At 44.3% G+C, this 20,731-nt stretch overlaps 1 protein-coding gene across 1 annotated transcript; it reads right to left on the reverse strand.

The window, feature by feature from the left end:
- On the reverse strand, positions 1-20,186 carry npdc1a (neural proliferation, differentiation and control, 1a). The gene is made up of 9 exons (XM_079734482.1): positions 19,903-20,186; positions 11,035-11,181; positions 4,088-4,192; positions 3,434-3,661; positions 2,865-2,931; positions 2,438-2,516; positions 1,945-2,024; positions 1,490-1,598; positions 1-1,206 (listed from the first exon to the last, which is right to left on the reverse strand). Exons 1-9 carry the CDS (start codon positions 19,997-19,999, stop codon positions 1,135-1,137), a joined length of 984 nt encoding a protein of 327 aa, XP_079590608.1. The 5' UTR covers positions 20,000-20,186; the 3' UTR covers positions 1-1,134.
- Between the last annotated feature and the right edge of the window lie 545 nt (positions 20,187-20,731).

Below are 20,731 nucleotides of genomic sequence, written 5' to 3' on the forward strand. Positions count from 1 at the left end.
TATATCATGATAAAAAGTTTTATTTTTTAAATGTCAGCATGTACAAATATAAAAAAGGTGAATACTTTCACTTTTTCTTTTGTATGTACATTTTGCAGCACTACAGGTAGACTCGGAACGGGCCAGGGGAAATTAGCAAGAAAGAAGTAGGAGCCAATACTTCTGGCCCGTCGTCTGATTGGTCAAACCTCATTCACCGAGAGTTCCCTTTAAGTGCTTTCCAGCGCAGCCGTCCACATGCCACACAAGTCCAACGATTCAGGAAGCATACGCACACACCGAACTCAAACCATGCAACAGACACCTTTAGTTAAACCATCTCATACTTATATTATATATTATATGTATATATATATATTTATTGATTTAAAATGTGGATATGTGCACTTTATATAATGAGCATTAAAAATTGCTAAACAAGAAGGTTATATTTGCAATTCAAAACTCGCCGTGTTTCGGGGTTCTGAGAATGTTCCTGGGTATTTTTTAGGAGGTATAGAAGGTTTCTTGGTTAAATAGTATAACATGTTGTAGCTGTAAAGAATGTGGTTGAACTACAAGCAACGCATGACAATGACATCACAGGAAAGGGTACCTGTGTTGTTGCTTTCGGTCTGTGGGCCGTGTGTGTGTGTCTGTGGGCCGTGTGTGTGTGTGTGTGTGTGTGTGTGTGTGTGTGTGTGTGTGTGTGTGTGTGTCAGGGGGAATGCAACAGAGAGCAAGTGAGAGAAACAGAGCAAGAGAGAGAGCAAGAGAGCAAGAGAGCGCGAGAGATGATGTATTTGTGTCTGTGTATGTATCTGAGTGAATATTGCACGTGTATCTCAATTTTAAATGTTATTTGGGAAATAACTGTCAAAAATAAGTCAAGACAAGTCCCAGTACGGGGAACATTAAAAAGACCAAACAAGAGTTACATTTGTAATAGAAACTTCACAATGCAGAAAAACCCAGCAGGAAAACCAAATACAACACAAAATTAACCAAGCGTATCAGGACCTGGTCCGGGGCAGGAAGGCAATGAAACTTCAAAACGCCACCTGTGTGGAGAAGTGGCCCCATCTGGCCTGGGTGCTGTTTGTGTGCGTGTGTGTGTGTGTGTGTTCGTTAGTGTGTGTTTGTGTGTGTATGTCTTCACTTTTGATGTCCCTGGTACTGTAGCGGTGAGTCATCAAACAGTGGATTCTTCACTTCCATCTCTCCTGTCTGTCAAACAAGGAGTGAGACACAGTGAAGGTCAAATTATGTCTGTCTGTGAGAGACAGGGAAAGAGGAAGAATGTGTTCGTATTTGTGTGTGTGTGTGTGTGTGTGTGTGTGTGTGTGTGTGTGTGTGTGTGTGTGTGTGTGTGTGTGTGTGTGTGTGTGTGTGTGTGTGTGTGTGTGTGTGTGTGTGTGTGCGGGTGTGTGTGCGTGTGTGTGTGTGTGTTTGTACGGGAATGTTTGTGTGCATGCATATCTGTCTGTCTCTGTCCGTCTGTCTAACCTACCGGTGCTAGTCCGGGACACTCGTACACGGTGAAGTCTCCTCCGATCTCTTCCTCGTCTGACGTCATCTCAGAGTTGGGGACCTTCTGCTCTGTGTGTCTCTCTTGGTGTCTGAGGAGCGGAGGCGGAGAACTCAGGTTTATGTCATACAGGCACATACATGACCAAGGAGAAGTTAAAGGATACAGACATGAGCATTATATGTTTATTTAGATTCAGAGTACTTTTATTTTTTTTATTAATATTAATCCTAGAGGGAAATTGTTTCTGTCACAATTTCACACGCAAAATAAAATAAAACAATTAAGTAAAAAACAAAAACGCAAACGTACATTCAAATTTTTTTATCAAAGCATTTGCATCCCCCGTTAGAAATAGATCACAAATGTAGCAAAGTAGTGTCTGAGGAGGAGGAACGAGTCTGTGGAAGTAGGAGGATATGAAGGTGGGAACTCACTTTCCCATGGACATCATCTGCTGTTTCTGGTGCTGGTAGTGATACATCTGAGCACTCATTTGGAGATTTGCATCACCATGCTGAAGAGAAGATCCAAAGACAACATGAAAATACAGAACAATTCATCTAACAAATATTGCAATCACAATAGTTAGAAACACAATAATTCAACATGATAGAGAGACAGAAGGGTTAGAACAGGGTAAATTAAATGTTTAATAACATTTTTTTAATATATATATTCCCTTTGCTTTGAAGACATGGACATCAATATTTCTTTATGATTGTAGATGTATTCATAATCTAAAATCCAATGGTTAATAATGTATCAGACATTAAACTTTATGGAAATATAGGCCTAGGTATATGTTGCCAATAGCTTGGTGTTGGCAGTCTAAACTATAAACGACCAAGTTAAATGTTTACTCAAACTACAATGACAAATAAATCTTAAAATACTGAATTGGTAAATAAGGGATAACATGGGGCCTACCGATGTTCCATTAACCGTGCCTGGTCCTTTGAACCCAGGATAGTCTGCTTTCTTGGCCAAGCGCGATCCCCTCCGCAACCTGTAGGGGGCACCATGAAACAGGTTCTATAGCGACAACAAAGGCTCACGTTCATCAAAGACGAAGATAATTGCATTATTAGTATAATATATGAACAGTCTACATGCCTGTTATACGAATAAATGATCAATACCATAATAAAAAGGCAAGACTGCCTTCATGCTACATATTTAAAATTCAAGGTATTATATTCTGGTTCATCTTTAGTTCACAGGCAGTTACAAGTTATGTTTCTCTCAGTCTTGCTCTCATTATCTTGTACTGGGTGCATGCACTGTTGGCAGTGTTAATGCCACACACTAACAGTTGCGTCAGACATGACCCTCATATGAATGAATGAATGCTTACCTGAAGAAACAGACCCCTGTGACGATCAGAAACACGATGCCAAACGCGACGAACAGGCTGATCAGAGCTGGGGGGGGGGGAAGAAAACACAAAAAACATAAAACATGATGATATGAGTGCAGGGGGATGCATCAGTCACAGGCCGTCAGGGTGTTCTCCCGTGGGGTCCGTATTGAAACCGCTCCTAATGAGCACAAGGAAACCTCGGACTCTGTGACACCTGACGACAGCGTGAACGACCAAAGACGTGGCGCTGGACAGAAACGACGCCATGACAACCTCAACCGATTTGGAAAAACAAAGACAACCACCAAACCAAGCTGTGAAAAATATCCAGGGGGTCGGTCAGAAATCCTAGATGTTGTAACGTACTGCACTGTGGCATAGAAACGGAGCATGAAGTGCAGAATGTTCAGATCAAAATGCTCGCTCAGCCTTTTACTATGACTCTACTATGATGAAAAAGTCATGGCGTCCATTTTGTGGTATCGTTGACTTCAAAGGAATTATGGAGGTCAATATTTCTCACACACATTCCCCCCCCCGCACCCCCACACACACACACTCACCGAGGACCAGGATGTCGTTGAGGGGGGCGGAGACCGGGGCCACCCTGGGGCCGGCCCGGCTGTCCAGGGCCGTGGCCCTTGGTTGAGGTGCCGGAGTGGTGGGCCCCTGGGGGTCCCGAGGCGGGGAGGAACCGGTCGGGGCGGTGGTGTTGGGCGAGGCTGCGGCCGGTCGGTCCGGTACGACCGCGTCGAAGAAGATCCTCGTATCAGAGCGGGAAGAGGTGTTCACTGGAGGGAACGAGGGAGGAAGGGAGGGAGGGAGTAGGAAGGAAAGAAAGAAAGCAGGAAAAGGGGAAGAAGGGATAGAAGGAAAGAATGAAATAAGGAAATCAGAAGGGAGGGAAGGAAAGAAGGAAAGCAGGAGGGAAGAAAGGAAGGAAGGAAGGAAGGAAGGAAGGAAGGAAGGAAGGAAGGAAGGAAGGAAGGAAGGAAGGAAGGAAGGAGATTGAGAGAAAGAGATTCCTATTAGTTTGGTAACTTCGATATATGGATATACAATTGAAAAAAATCATCAAAGCTCTCACCAAAAGCTAACAGACCTCCTGATTTCAAAACAAAAGAGCTGAAATGCTAGAAAGGATGACTAAAGCTAAAAAACAAGGGACTTTACAGAAAGTCATGCTGGTTGTTCTAGCGGCCTCTAGAAGCTCTTACCTTGCACTTTGGGTCGTTTTGGTTGGATAACAGACACTACCTTCTCCTCGATAACAGAGTGCAGGAAGTCAATCTCCTGGTCCAGTTCAGGGACTGTCTCTGTACCTGGAGGACACACACACACACACACACACACACACACACACACACACACACACACACACACACACACACGCAAAAGAGTTATAGACGTAGTGCTTTACCAGAATATCACTCACCAATATATATATATATATATATATATAATATAATTGTGTAAAAAACAGATGGCATGTCAGTGTCTCAGAGAAGAACAAATGCCCTGATTGGTAGATCTATCAGTCAGTGTTCACCGACGGCTACTGTATAGATAGACATGGAGCCATCTGGCACTGCTAGCCCTACATCAGAGAGACCAGGGCAGTGGCTAATGCTGGAGCCTCAGTGATGGCATACTACAACTAGCAAAAACATATTTTGTTGTTGGTAGTAAATTATTTGTGATTTGTGTACAATATACTCCCCAGAGATTTAAAGGATTATCAAAAATACTTTTTGCCTCTTGGACGTTAGAGGTCCCCATTTCCCTGAAGGTTTTGCCTCTGTCAGTTGTTCACTCTTCCAACGCCGATACACGTCAGAAAACACCCTGAAGATGTTTGATTCGGCGCTTCACCAACATACCCATTTGTCATGAGATCATGGGCCCGTTTAAACAGTCATGCAATCTTCAGCGAATGTGTTGTTGTTGTGTGTCCGATTCCTGCTCAGTTCTGAGTTTCAATACATTTTACGATTATTACATAACAATGTGGCTCGCCAAACACCGGTTTCACTGCTTGTACCTTCAACCCAATGTTCTATTCCTTAAAAAGATGAATAAAAAATAAATGCCATAATTTAAATGACATGTCGCCACAGTCTCTAAACCGAGCACTCAAACCCTGGGCCTACACGGAGGCGATTGAACGCACTCCTGCGTGCGTCTGCCGGTGGTCCCGTAGCCCTGCTGCGCTTCTGACTGAGAGTGTGCCGCTACGTGCTGTTTGTTTGGGACCCGGTAGAAAGAGGACAGACAATAGGAAAGTGTTGTTTAACAGTCCTGCTGTCCAGACATTCAGCCGCATTCTAAAGAGACGAGCCCACGTCTCCTAGGAGACCGACCTTTCACAGTATGTGTGTGGCCACGGGAGGAAGCACCGCAGGGGATGGGGAGGGGGCAAGAACACACACACACACACACACACACACACACACACACACACACACACACCCCCATGGAGTGTGACGGCCTCATGTAAAAAAGACTCACAGAGCTTCCTACTAATGGGGGTGATCATTATATAATACCCCTCAATATATCCTCAATAAATCATAACACCCCTCAATATATCATAACACCCCTCAGTATAGCCTCTATATATCATAACACCCCTCAGTTTATCCTCTATATATCATAAAATCCCTCAGTATATCCTCTTTATATCATTACACCCCTCAGTATATCCTCTATACTGTATATCATAACACCCCTCTATATATCATAACACCCCTGAGTTTATCCTCTATATATCATAACACCCCTCATTTTATCCTCTATACATCATAAAACCCCTCAGTATATCCTCTTTATATCATTACACCCCTCAGTATATCCTCTATACTGTATATCATAACACCCCTCAGTATAGCCTCTATATATCCTAACAACCCTTGATATATCATAACAACCATTAATATATCATAACACCCCTCAGTATAGCCTCTATATATCATAATTCCCCTTTATATATCATAACATGTCTTGATATATCCTCAATATATCCTAACCCTCAATATATCATAGCTACCCTGAATAAACCACAAGGTCCAAAAGCGATTCATAAGACTTGCGTCCAAACCGTAGAAATGGTGATGATAACTGTAAAATCAACTGTTTACCCCAGCTTTCACCATGCACATCTTCCGTTATACATATTCAGTTTAGTAATGTTCCATGAGTCAGTCTCATGAATATGGATCTGACCCCCCCACCCCCGGCCTCCCAGAAGCGGCCACCTGGCTTAGCCGACGTGTGTGATCTGATGCGGGAGCTCTTTCACCCTCTGTTGCTGTTTTTCCTCTCTCACAACACCCCCCCCTACATCTCTGGCCACTTAGTACGCTCCGTGGCAGGTGTGTGTGGAGGCGGGTCGCGCCATGTGCCCTTTACGGAAGGCAACGTGCCGAGAACACGCAAGTGTTTGTGAAGAGAGGAACGCCCTGGAGCGTCTCCTGGATCTACTGAAGAGGGGTGAAGGGAGAGGGGACATGTTCCTTTGGATTGTGCGTGTGAACACATTGAGGCCCTCTGAGAATCTTTGAAAAAACTTTCTTGGAAAAAGGTTGGCTTAGTTATGATTCCACATCGCATAACACAAGAGGGTATACAGACCCGTTCTTGCATCCACCGCAAGGGCCTGACGTGCGCCTCCCGAAAACTGTAATCATCCGTCGATGCGACGCAGCAGCAAGGGCTCACAAATACCGACGCAGAACCAAAACAGGTTCAGGACTGCGCTGAAGCGACTGCATGGTCATTGCGTTGGGCCGAAGTGGAACCATAACTGAGCCTTTAGTAACTAACCTGGGAGCGCCAGTGACTGTAAACATACGACACTAAGCTGACAACGAATATTGCATTATTCATATTCATTGTTGGTTGTCATGGTATCATGACGTAAGATTTTCAGAACTACTTGTTATGTTTACTTTGGAAAAAAAGATGGAACATTTTAAGGCAAAACAAAACCAAAGAACGCCCTTTGCAGGCAACTAAAACTGATTAAACCCTTGTGTTTGTAGGAACAGGACATCAACCGGGTGTAGAAGGAGCAGTATCGGTGGTAGATCCATCTTTGTGTCAATTGCATCACATGCTTTGTCATCCTGCCTAAGCACACACACCTCTAGTTTTGTCCCTCGCTTGATAATGACCTGTAACCCCTGAGAGTTGGTTAGACAGGGGCGGGGGTGTCGGACACACTGCAAACAAACACTAAACAGCTCAGCGCTCAACGGGGAGCACACACACACACACACACACACACACACACACACACACACACACACACACACACACACCCACACACTGTAATAAATGAAAGTGTGCAGAGCTAAGACATCAAGGACACGTTTTTTGGGTGATTTACGAGGTCATTCGCTTTGGTTTTCCATTATCATAATGCGGCATTAATGTTAAAACTCCTTAGATTAAAAACATAACATAAATATTTCATTAGCAAGCTAATGCTTTAACACATTAGTATTAAGCGCTGATTGACAGTTGCATTATTATTGTTTTAGCTAGAACTAATTGTTTTAGCTAGGACTACTTGTTATAGCTAGGATTGAATTAAGAATTACCCGTAAGTGATAATAAAGATCTTCTTAATTCGAAAAAAAACAACTTCAGTTAGATTATTGTATTTAATGCTGCAGGATCAGACCAAAAAGGGCCTCCGACCGCTGAAGTTTAAGGAAACAATCAGTTGCTCCTGCTGCCCCCTTGTGGACACTTTGAACAATGACTGGGATAAAAAAAATAAAAAATAAAAAGTACACACGGGGAAAAGTAAAGTGTATGATAAATCTGTGTGGACGAAACCAGGGCATTTGGTTGGTTTGTCCTGGATTTTATAACGCTAAGAGCTGGTAACTCTTTACTGGAGGTTCTAGATATGTATCCATGAGCAATGTGGGTACAATGTAAGCAACCATGATAACCATTTGCGGTTATCGCTGGAAAGCCATTCTGTCAGTACAATATCGAGGGTGATGGGCAGTGACTTAGTGGAGTCCACCTATGGCCATAGAGGGAGTGGTTAGCTTCTTGATGGATCCCAAAAGGCACAGGGTCTCTGGGAGGCTTTATGCATCCTGGCGCTCACCATTGATCAGTAGTCTGGAAGCAAAGGCCTGGTGGTCACTCTGACAAACTGACCAATCAGACAGGAGTAAAATCCCACTATAATAGTGGGAGGCATTGTCTCTTTGTTAAGTTAATACCTCAGAAGGATTCAGTCATATCGCCACTGTGTCCTCTAATATATTGTACCTTCTTTAACTTCTAACTTTAAGTTTGTTGCTTTAGTAACGGAATAACAACTCTGTTTGTTACTCGAGTGGTCTCCATCAGGTTTACCAGTATCTGTGATGTTGTCAAGGTAAACCAGGTTTCTGGTACACCTGGTGCATTGCTGTGGGTCAGACAGAAGGAGGTGCGCCGAGCATAAGGGGGTTACATTCGTAGAGTACTTCCTGTGTATGGATTATCCATTTATGATTGTGGTGGTGCGAGTGGTTAGCCCTGTCTATAGGGATATAAGGGGATGTGGCTCTCCATATCCCGACTAGACAAGACAGGGGAGTTAGCGTCAGGTGTTGTTATTTACTAATCCCCCGTCCTCACCTCTTTAAAACCACCCAGCAGCCGGCCCCCCAGGGAGAGAGTCTTGGGCCTAAAGTCCCAGCACGACCCCCTCAGAGAGACCAGTCTCTGAGCGGCATGGCCCACCACTCTTCGCTTTGTTCCTTTTTAATAAGGGACAAACCTGACTAAGACTGTCCGGTACACTGAGTTCTCCTGCTCCATTTGTAGGTCCAAACCCCACTAATGCTGTCCAGTACACTGAGTTCTCCTGCTCCATTTGGCGGTATGTTAGAGCCATATAAGCTTGCGCTGGCTTAACTGGAAGCGCTAAACATGACAACCACTCATATGAGTACAAACCCCCTGAAACAAATACAACCCTCACCCAGCTGATCCAGGGCCACCTTGTGAATCAAAGGTCCATAAAATGTTGGTTAATTCCTGCAACCTTCTTAATCCTGCAAGACAATAACAGATTGGCTCTATTCAACAACGATATTGCAGTTGACAAACGTGAGCGCGCAATCAGATCCGATCAGACACACAGTACTTTACGCTTCCCGGGGGGAAACATAAGTAGTTTACATGGACTGAGTTTAGTCATTCCCGCAGAGGGGCTGTTCTGTTCGGGTGCAATGGGAACAGGCTGCCGGGCAGATGGCATCCAGCCGCTCAGAGAGCAGGGACGTCCCCACCCTCAGTACATATAGTATCCCAGTGGCTGCACACGGCGGCGGCCGGCTCGTACATACAGTCAAGGAAGAGCATCGGCCACAGGTATTAAGGTGTTTACCAATGGGAGTGCACACCTCCATGGTAAACACAAAAGACACACATGCATGCACGCACGCGCACACACACACACAGACACGCACACAGATAGACACACACCCAGAAATGCTTACACGCACACACCCTGTCTTACTTGTTCAGCAGGTATGGTCATTGCTTGTTTTACTAATTATATTTACATTTCAGATCTCATATCATTGCAAAAATGGCTATCAGCTTAAAAAAGAAAAATGTGGTTTTCAGGGCAGCTATATGATGTTGGTTATGCAATGATATGGTGCTGATATTGGAAATAGCCCTAGACTCCCAAATACAGTTCTGGGGTACAGAAGCTCTGAGGTACATTTCTGTGATTCGATCACTAATATGTAATGCAAACCCGTTTGATCAATTAAAGTAACTGTGTGTGTCTCCGTTCCTCTTCTTTTCCCGGTTCTGACCCCCTGAACACTTAAGATTCTTCCAGTCTATGGAAAGAAAACATATGCATATTTGGCAGTTCCATGCAGAGAAAACATCTGTGTTGAAAGAACACAACGCAGGTGTAATTATGTAATTATGTCATAGTCACTGCTCTCAGCAAATTCAAAACATTAATTAACCGAATGAGGGTGTTCATAATCCGAAAAAGGAAAAGACGTGAATGCTGGTGTGTGTGAGTGAGACAGACTGACAGAGACAGACAGATTGGCAGACATAGAGAGTGTGTGAGAGAGAGAAATATCAGGAGAGGGAGACAGAAAAATATAATGATCGGAGTGAGTGAGTGAGATAAAAAGAGTGTGGAGACGCCGAGAGACAAAGATAAAAAGAGTGCGGAGATACCGAGAGACAGAAGCCGATATGATTGGCTTACATAACCACTTTAGGGGGCTTAACTAAGACTGATGAAAATGTGTTGTGGTGTGCGATTTAATAACTGCGCGCACACAGACACACACACACACAGACACACACACACAAACTGACACACAGTGTAAATCTGTCAAAAACACATGTTGTTGTTGGAAAATTTGCAGTGCTAACTGGTCAGTGAATAGAGGTAGATTGGGACAGGGATCTGATGGGAAGGAGAGAGTGAGAGGAGCAGCGACAGAGAGAGAGAGAGAGAGAGAGAGAGAGAGAGAGAGAGAGAGAGAGAGAGAGAGAGAGAGAGAGAGAGAGAGAGAGAGAGAGAGAGAGAGAGAGAGAGAGAGAGAGAGAGAGAGAGAGAGAGAGAGAGAGAGAGAGAGAGAGAGAGAGAGAGAGATTCTGTGACATTTAGATGATTAAAACCATAATCTGAGCAGGTCTGTGCTGGTGTGCATGTGCGTGAAACACACACAGTGTCATGAACGACAGGATGAAGCAGGGGTCGTTACTAGCATATGAGGCGCTGGGAGAGTGGCAGGGATGACAGCCAATCAGCCGGGACATGGAGAGTCTCATGAAAGAAGATCTCCATAAAATGACATTGGAAAATTATAAATGGAAAGGAGCGTGACGTGGACACTGTGGTGAATACGGAACAATACTGCTGTGGTCGATGAGAGTTAGCACTTAGCGTAAATGAATACTCATGTACCTGAGACAGAGGTCAGGTGGGACAGCTTTCACATACTGTACATAGTTATCTTTTACTTCCTCATAGCTTAAAAGTCATTCATCTCACTCTCACACACACACACACACACACACACACACACACACACCAGTATTAAAGTAAACACTTTACTTTAATACTATGAATAACACTTTCAATCTAGCGTAACCTCTTTATGCATACCATGAAGGTGGTGCTTGGGTTTAGCCACACAGAGTCCTTCCTTGTTCTCCACCAATGGGGACAGGCAGGAGCCGCAGTGGGAGGAGCCGGCCTTGCAGAAGTGCCGTCCCTTTTCGGCACACACCAGATGATGGCATCGACTTTTCACTGAGACCGATGGAGAGAAAGAGGAGTGGAAGAGCTTTATTTGTGAGGCATAAACTGAAAAATAAATCCATCAATGAAATCAGTTCTGAAAAACGTCAGGACACTTTGAACCAAATACAACAAAAAGCAGTGCAATATTGTACCCAGTGACGCAAGATACAGAACAAAGAACACATCTTACACATCTATGTTGGAAAAACCTTGCCCTAAAATGGGCCACATCAAAGTTTGACTCCATGACGTCTTAATAGATAGCCTGAATTCACCCTTGTCTGACGGCTTTTATATAACACATTCAAGTTGAACAAAGGGTTTGGTGCTAGCAGTCAGCAGGCTGCTAGCTTCCTGTTATAAAACCAGCTCGACGAGACTAGAACACGGGAATTAGACTAAAGCAATTACAAGCACCTGAATGTCAAGTGTAGCAAAGGTCTATTTCACGATTAATTAAATGTTTACAGTTTTATAAATATCAGAAGAGTTAAACCCCAACTGTCTAGTTAAAACAAACACAATGGCAAGGAACACAGCTTTCTAGATTTATTCCCCATCTTATCTGTAACTCTGACGAACCCAATATATGCAACACCACCACACACACACACATACACCCATCTACGCAGGCAGAAAAGTGGGTCACTGTAGTGCAACAGGTGTGTTGAATAAGTGGTGCTGGGAAGATAACCGCTGGGCCACTGTCAGGGCAGATAAGCAGCATAGCCCAGCATGCTATAGCTCTGAGCTAGCAGCACAGCATGCTATAGCTTTGGGCTAGAATAACAGCAGTGCTCATTACAGAAGGTCAGGTTGTTAGACATAGACCAAGAGGAAAAGCCATATTAAAAACAAGTCTCATATTTTATACATGAGAAAAGAAACGTGCGTCAAACTGTTCACATTCAAAAAGCTGAAATTGCATAGATACAGTTGACAAGTTTGCAATCAAATCAGGAAAAAGGAAAAATCCTAACATAATGCTTAACCAAAACACGAGCAACACCCTTTAGTGGCCTTATGTTCTCCAGGGCTGCCTGCACAGAATAACTTCCCTTCATTAGGTGAGAGCGATGGAGAGGTGTCGATGGGAAACTCAGTAACTACTCTGCAGACCGTGGCAAGCCACTGAGCGAGGTAGTCAGTGAACAAAGAGATGTGCTGAGATAAAGACAGAGAGAGAGAGAGAGGTATAAAAAAGCAGAAGGATGGAAGAACAAGAGACAAAGAAAGTGAGGTTGTGTCATAAAGAATCAGTCCGCAGAAAGACAAATTCTATATTAAATTATACACTGAAAGTTATACTTATAGGAGAATCAGTGCATCTGTTGTAATGGTGAGCGATTTGTCAAAGGATAAATGATAGACATTTACGCGAGCCAGCCCCCACCCACAATAGCACTGCAGCTCAGTGCCAGTGACTTTAACAGAACAGAACAGGAAGCAAGGAGACACAGGTAAACCAAGACTCACGAAAAGAGCGAAAACAGTGTAGGTAAGAAAGTGACAATTGACGCTTGTGGGTTCAACCTCAGTGTACTAGTGCGATGCTGTGATCTGTTGCATATTCCGTTTTTCTGACACAAGCCACAACAATAAGACGCTGAAAGCAAAACGTCTGCCATTGTGTTTGGTGAAGGCCCTAGCATCAGCAGCAGCAGCACTGCTTTCAGACAATCACACGCACACAAGCCAACTGTGGTGCAAGATTCACGGGTCACAAGGTTTCCTACTCGCTTGTTCTCATTGGTCCCCATTATCAGCCGTCGCTTAGCAACAGCAGTATTGTAAGTTACAGCGTCTCACCTGCTGCCTCTTCGCCCCGTTGACGTAGCGACACGAGTGCCTGACACACATGCATGACCGTCTGATAATTAAAGGCCGTGGCTCTCTCCTGCACACCCACACACCCACCCACACCCACACACACACACACACACACACACACCCACACACACACACACACACACCCTTGGTACCGTTTAAAGCGCTGTACAAATGCAATAGATTATTATTTCTTTATCAGTTCATGGCGTTGGCTGCAATTTTCAACCCTCACAGACTATGGGGTCCGCCTTTTCCCTTGGGTCTTCCCCTTTCACATGTTCCATCCTCATGTAATCATGGAAGTGGCTTCTCACTCCAAGGCATGTCACTCTCTGAATATACCATAACCACAGAGATGAACCGCTGGTGAATAATTCATCCGGCATGGGAAATCTGTGTGCACGTGTCAGTAACTGTACATTGAATGTATTAGGAGCCTTTTGATGCCAGAAAAGATGTCTCTCTCCAAGTCCACTAGATTACCAATCTGAATAATACAGTAGGAGGTAGGTTTAAGGCATCTAAAACATTCTGGATTCTTGCCTCCCCAATACGTCAAAGCTCATATTGAGATTATCTTTTTTGGGCCACATTTTCTCCACCTTAATTACAAAAAGCTGATAACTGGCTCAACAAGTTATATCTTCATTTCATACTTATATCATAATTTCAATCTTAGCTTCATCAAAGAAGGCCATATCACGTAATCACACTGCGCTGCCATCATCAAGGATAAAGAATGCTTCCCAAGGTGGTTTGCCTCACATGCTCTCACTATTCATCTAAGCGCACGTCTCCATCTACCACCAAGGACCAATTTAGTCTCACTGTTCAACAAGCCAGCAGTGAGGCTCTTGAGGCTCTTGAGGCTCTTATCATAACACCACACTAGTTCAGATGTTTCCGTCATGTTAATTGTTGTACAAAGAAAAAAGGGAAACGCCCTCCGTGAAATGCTTTTGGAAAATCATATCAAAATAAGCCGAAAAAACTTTGAACCACCTGTCCTTGTATGATTGGACAAGGCTTTCTCAAACACAGTTAAATATCGGGCCTTCCCTCGGGCACATCAGGCCATGGCAGCACTGGTGAATATGGTTGAAGAAAGGCCTCTAAGGCCAGCATAATGTCACTAATCATAGAGAAGGTTCACCATTAGGTGTCCTTCAAAAAGCACACGGCAACCACCTGCAGTGAAATACACACTCACTCAGCTGTCACACACACCGATCTGAAACCGAACCGTTAGGTTATATGGTGCGTCGCCTGATGTACGTCTATGGCAATGCGCATTCCTGGTAGGTATTCACAATCGAATGCACTTGACCGCTGCAGGGCTGGATGCACGCAGACAATGATGACATGAACATAATGGTGTACACGCTGAATGCAACGTACAGCGTTAATGTTTCCACACAGAAATTGCTAAAATAATGACTTTTGAATGCAAGCCTAGGGATGTTTTCCCGCTTTGAAATCGATTTCTTCTGCATCTTTTGTGTAAAATAGATTGCTGTAATGAAAAATGGACCTGGAGCATGTGCAGTGTTTAGCAGAGTTAAACAACATTCAAGTGCCCCTGATGATCTATAATGACATATCAACCCAGAGCACTGAATGCAGCAAACACAATGCAATCAGAGGCCTATTGAATCCGTCTTGCTCCGCGACCGCCGGCGGGACAAGCTCCGTTGATTTATGGAGGTTTATTTAGCACAACAATGAGGTCTAAGTTGTCTACACACAAGAGAGTTGTCATTATTGCAACCCTTTCATGAGCTATAACCTGAGAAAGACTGCTCTTGGCTTTAATGTGTACTGACCTTTTGAATAAATACTGGGCTGGTAAATAATTCATTTAATATTTGTCACAGTATATTAATTATTGCACAAACCAAAAACATAGAAACGTGCATAGGAACGATTGGAAAACCATTAGGTTGATTTTGTTTTGACGTGTGATAGTAAGAACAGGAAGAAATTGAATCGATGTAGCTCTTACATAACCTGCCCTGCCAGATGGTTGGATCACAGAACCATCTGGGAAGTCGACCTTGACATTTTTTTTTGCGTAGGGGCAGGCACTTCCAAAAAATACTTGGATGGACCATCCATGTATCACCGCCATCTATCGCGTTGATGCCGATTGGTAGGAGACACTGTGGTTTCGGCCTCAAGCGCGCCACTTGAAGCCTTGCGTGGTGGAATCTGGTGCGATCGTGATCTGGCAACCCCAGCTGCCTCACAAGTTTACTTTGTGCCGTTGCTCATCGTATTCCATCCTCACGTCGTGGCAGCCGAAGCGACACGACGAGCCTTTAGGTTCCCCCGCCTCCCCCCAGGTGCTACAGCAGTGCAGGCAGGGCACCACGGGACTGGGCCTGGGTTCAACACACTGCCCACACAACACTGGCACCGGTCACAGAACGAGGAGGACAGTAGGCGACACACTCACCGAGACCCACAAAGTGGCTTTATCAGGATAGAAATAACCAATTTACCAGCTTACCAGTTTGAAGGAATGTTGATTGTTCATGGATAATGGAGCTCAATTCCTGTATATTTTTATATTTATATCTTCCCACGATAAAGCAAATCCTATTTTCATAATCATCGGTTCAAATTTAAAATATACAATATCCAAATGATAAAAAGGCTCAACTGAGAAAGTATATTTTCTGTTAAAAGTGTATGTTTTCATACTAATTTATCTCCTTTGAAACCGCAGATAACTGACATTGGATAGTTCATTAAGATGGGAGCAGGTATTGTGGTGGCAGCAACGTGTGAAAAGAGATTGCGTAAAAGCTCTGGGACTCCAGCGAGTCCTTGAACTGAAGTGAACCATCTGCTGCTGCTGTGGCCTGCAGATTACAACACACACACACACACACACACACACACACACACACACACACACACACACACACACACACACACACACACACACACACACACACACACAGCGCTGGAAGAGAGAACTGCATGGCAAACACAGGCACTCTCATACAGCCGAGTGCGCACACTGACACACAAATTGACATACATGTAAAGGCACATGCACACACTGAGTATATGTTTTTGTCCCTTGTGGAGCAGAACACAACAAAATTAACTCTAATCAGGATCAGAGGAGCAGCACAGGAGAGGTGTGTGTGCGTGCGTGCGTGCGTGCGTGTGTGTCAGATGGGTAAATAGTAGGAAACGGCCAGGCCAGCAGGGTTACTTTCCCCCATTGTTGAAGCTTCCTGCCGTTCAGACTGCCCACAAGAAGTAAGACAAACACTCGAAATCAAGTGGCGACATTAGAAAGGACCCTTCACGGGACAGAGCAGTACTACACTTGCGTGGCCGGTGGAGTGTTTGCCTGTATTCTCGACCATGTGTAGCACATAGCAACTTACCATTGGCTCAATCTCAATTGTTTTTGTGCCACAAAAAACAAGTTAAACAAACAAATATTCAAACACACATACACAGAATAATTCTACAATTTTAAAATATTATTGATATAAGCTTATTTCCATGAGCTTTGATCTACCGATATACAAAAAGTATGAATCCCCTGTGGTAGAATAGAAGGTCATTTTAACATCAACCACATAATAATGACCATCTTGCCTTGCTAGTGGGTTTCCTAATGCATGCTACAAAATGATCGCTATCTGTGTCACACACAGGATCAGTAGACATGAACATTTATAAATAAAAAGTCTGCAAGTGCAAATTAATTTTTTTCAAAATGATTACAATTCTTAAGGATTACCACTTATTCTCCAGGGGGAGAATTCTGTCTGAAAATATATTTTTTTAGAAAGAAGGTGTTAATTGCATGACAGAGTCACAGAGCTACATGGCATGGTTATCTTTTCCACAGCAAATGACAAGTGCAACGAAAAGGGTGACGACAGGTGACGCACAGGCAACACGGTAACAGTTTGTGCTTACTGAATTCTCCTGCATAACCTGTTCTAAAGGGCTGATACAAAAACGCCACAAGGAAACATATTCCTTTTTCAGACGTATCTACCTGGTCCGGCATCACTGCCACATCATCTCGACCATATTTACTCATGCTGACCGTACTCAGAACATTCTGGCGTATAGATGAGGCAACGACCGCTCCTTTCTATAAAGCCGTCACGCTGCAGAATACCTATGGGCTGTAAAGTCGTTGCTGCTGATGGCAATCGCGTACATTAACAAAAAGGTTTTATACTGTGTTGAGGAAACGGCCCTGACTCACTGAGAGAGGGACTGAGATAGAGAGATAGAGGGACAGAGGGAGAGAGAGACAGAGGGAGGGACAGAGAGAGGGACAGAGAGAGACAGAGGGACAGAGAGAGGGACAGAGAGAGAAAGTGGGACTGAGACAGTGCGGGAAGAAGTCTATCTGAAATATTTTTAGAAGAATTCTCTTTCTTTTTGGGGGGGGGGGGGGGGGGGGGCATTGTTTTTGTTTGAGCTGTTGTCCCATACAAAGCCATACAGGTACAGACAATTCCTCTCATTCCTCTCGCGAGGCTCTCGCTGCTCAGTCGGCCCTCAGCTTTATCTCTCTCAGAATCTGCAGCCTCGCTTTGGTCATCACCACTTTTGCCATTTCACTCTGGCATTTATTTCCCATTGCAAAACAGATTATTTTAATGTCATGAGCAGCAGAGTGGGGCGAGAACAGCACAAATCAGTTCAAAAAGAAAGTCTGAATAAAATTACTTTTTTCCCCAAGATTGTTTTACATGTGTGATTCAAGTAGCCTACTAAAGTGAACGAATGGCTAAACTGGAGCATTTTTTTTTAATATACATTCTGCCATGTCTTTCATGCTAAAATGCTTTAACGGATGGATATGGAAATGTGAGGATGTGATATTCCTACATTTTTCTGCGTCTTTTAAGTTGTGTGCGGTGTGCGTCCATCCATACCATAGGTTACCATAAGTTTGTACCATAGGTTGCTAGGTTCAAAGAGGCTCTTTGGCTCACATTCACACATGCCTGCACCACTGAAGGTAAAACCGGTAATTAAAAGAATGGAAGAAGAGAAATGAAGAAAGAAAGTGATCTTGAGACGTTTCAGAGTTGCTATGGAAACAACATGGGCTGGGAGATCTCCAGAGCATCACAATGCTAAATGCAGGGAGCAGATCAATAAGAAGGGCTGTTGAGCCTTCTGAGGGTGTAGTTTGTGGTGCTGTAACCCGGTTACGCCTCTATGTTCCCCCGTTTTATTGGCAATGAATGACATACATTTCCTTCACCAAAACCACATTGGCAACATTACTGTCCCATTTAAAACCACCAGGCCTTTCGCAACGCCGTTTTCGCTTTAACTTCAGTTCTCAGTGAAACTCATTTCATGTCATCGTATTAATAATAGATGCATCGCACGGGCCTCGCTGGGATAGTGAAACACACAGAGCTGTTGAACGCAATGCATATCAGAGTGTATGACTGTGTTTCAACTTTGGTTTAAAATGCATTCAAAGTTTAGACTTCCTTCATGTGGGAAATGACAAACCTAACGAACATTGAATTCAATGAGTAAGAATGAGTCCTACCAGTAAGTAGGGGGGAGAGTTTCAGAATTCATAAAACCCAGTAACAGTGTTCTGTCCACTCCACTCTCACTGGATGCGTGACGTGAACTAGCGTAGCTCTGCTGGCTGGGTGGCATGAGTGGAGGGGTTTTGGGAGCGTTGATAGCACGAAGAGAGATGTGTGGGCTGGCCAGAATATTTTATTTGTAAAAAACATCAGTTATAGGATGTGATTTTATGGATAACATCATTGAAATCATTGTCGATCAGCATTGACTAAAGATGTGTCCAAGTATTTTAAGCTGCAAGCTAGTTTAAATGTTAGACTCTGTGACTTTAACAAATGTACCTTGCCCTACTAACATAACGTCAAAGCACAACCCTATACTTTTCACCTTACCTTGAACATCACCGCAACCTTACTCCTAAACCTTAGTATTTAAACACACACACACACACACACACACACACACACACACACACACACACACACACACACACACACACACACACACACACACAAAACATCTATATGAAACCTAGGCCTACCTGGCCTATCACACTGTGTGATGTCGCCAGCTGTAGAGCCATTGGCCCGGTACTCTCCATGGTATGTACATGACCTCTGTGCCTTTCCACCAGCCACCCCTGGACCTATCACTACCTACAGCCAGGCATATGGAACAGGTGTTTTCTGATGTGGAAAAAAAACATACACACTTCATTCACAGTGTGTGTGTGTGTGTGTGTGTGTGTGTGTGTGTGTGTGTGTGTGTGTGTGTGTGTGTGTGTGTGTGATTTGCATTAATGGCTTACTGTTTAAGTGTTAGTTTTGTAGTGGCACCATGCTTCTTGCCAGCATTCAGCCAATGCTGTCTACTGTAACTTTGGCGGTCCTGTCAATCTCATTCATGCGGAAGACGCTACATCTCTGGCTCTTACTACAACAATCTTTAGAGACGGTAAGAAAGGCATGAAGGAAAGAAGGTTGTGTAATTCACAATATTTTCCTTGTTAGTTTCCCGTAAATTCACAGACCGGTGGACTCGTTTAACCTGAAGGCTTCCAGATAACAGAGAACCTCATTCTGCAGCACAATAAGCCGAGGAGCCGAGGAGAATAAGTGTCACTTGATTTAACATGGAGAGAAATGCATCCAGACAATAATAAGCTGCACCTTAAGTTTCTGTTGTTGTGAAAACAGTCTCCCTCATTCAACACAGCCCAATGTTTACAGGTACAGGCCGAAAGAACCCAAACAACTATATTGGGATTATTTTAAAAAATAAAGTAATGTGATAGACGGGAGGTGAAACCGTGGCATTAGTCAGTCGTCGTGTGTCGTTAAAGGTGTTGTTTACCTGGCACGCTCGTGGAGACGCCGCCGAACAGCAGCCAGCACGCGCACACACACAGAAGAACCCCGTACCCGCTCCGCGCGCTGCCGGACAGCAGCATCCTTCGAAGCTTCTTAACAACGGAGAACCAGATTAGACGACATGTGATATGTCATTCCCCCATCCTTTGCTATCCTTTAGATCCGAAGACGCCGGCGAACACGGCGGTCGCTGAAAATACAGCTACAGCCCCGTCTCAGGTAGAAGGATGTGACTCAGTCGACTCGGGCTCTGCAAATACTCGTTAATCCCCGGCACTAGTGCTAAAGATAGCGGCGTCCAGCCTCTGCCAGGGAGGACGGACTATGTGAGGGGGCGGGACCTGAGGATTTGACGTTGACGACTGTGCTGTGGAAGAAACAAGTGGGGAAACAGGGGAGGTGCAGCGCCCGTGCGGCTGAGGTAGGCTGTAATAAGGTTCTGCCATGTAGCGTTACACCGGTCTACCGCAACGCAATTTCCGGGGTCTTATCTTCAATGGATTGTGTAGGCCATTAAACAGTCCTTAGAACCAGAAAATTGAAGTTGACAATAAAAATATCTGGCCTCTCGTGGTTAATCCGAATTCAGGGGGGGGGGGGGGGACCCTCGCTCTCGCCAATAACGTATTTTTGGAGCATCTCATTCCAGGTGCTAGAGAAGGCTTGTCAGAGTGCGGGGTGCAGCTTGCATGCGGCTGAGAGACACGCCGTCTTCTTGGCGTCATGACGCAGTCAGCAGGGGGTGACGCAACGGTCAAGTTCATGGAGTGGATGCTGCGGTTGTGGTTGTGGGCAATTAGTTCTACCTAAGG

The sequence above is a fragment of the Pollachius pollachius genome (assembly GCF_949987615.1).
Source record: "Pollachius pollachius genome assembly, chromosome: 4".
NCBI classification, from domain to species: Eukaryota; Metazoa; Chordata; class Actinopteri; order Gadiformes; family Gadidae; genus Pollachius; species Pollachius pollachius.

Excerpts from the sequence above, each read along its gene's own strand:
- npdc1a (XM_079734482.1), bottom strand. The coding sequence starts at position 19,999 with ATGCTGCTGTCCGGCAGCGCGCGGAGCGGGTACGGGGTTCTTCTGTGT. Across the intron at positions 1,599-1,944 it reads CAGATGATGTCCATGGGAAA|ACACCAAGAGAGACACACAG; the intron begins GTGAGTTCCCAC and ends TCCGCTCCTCAG. Across the intron at positions 1,207-1,489 it reads AGTGTCCCGGACTAGCACCG|ACAGGAGAGATGGAAGTGAA; the intron begins GTAGGTTAGACA and ends CTTGTTTGACAG.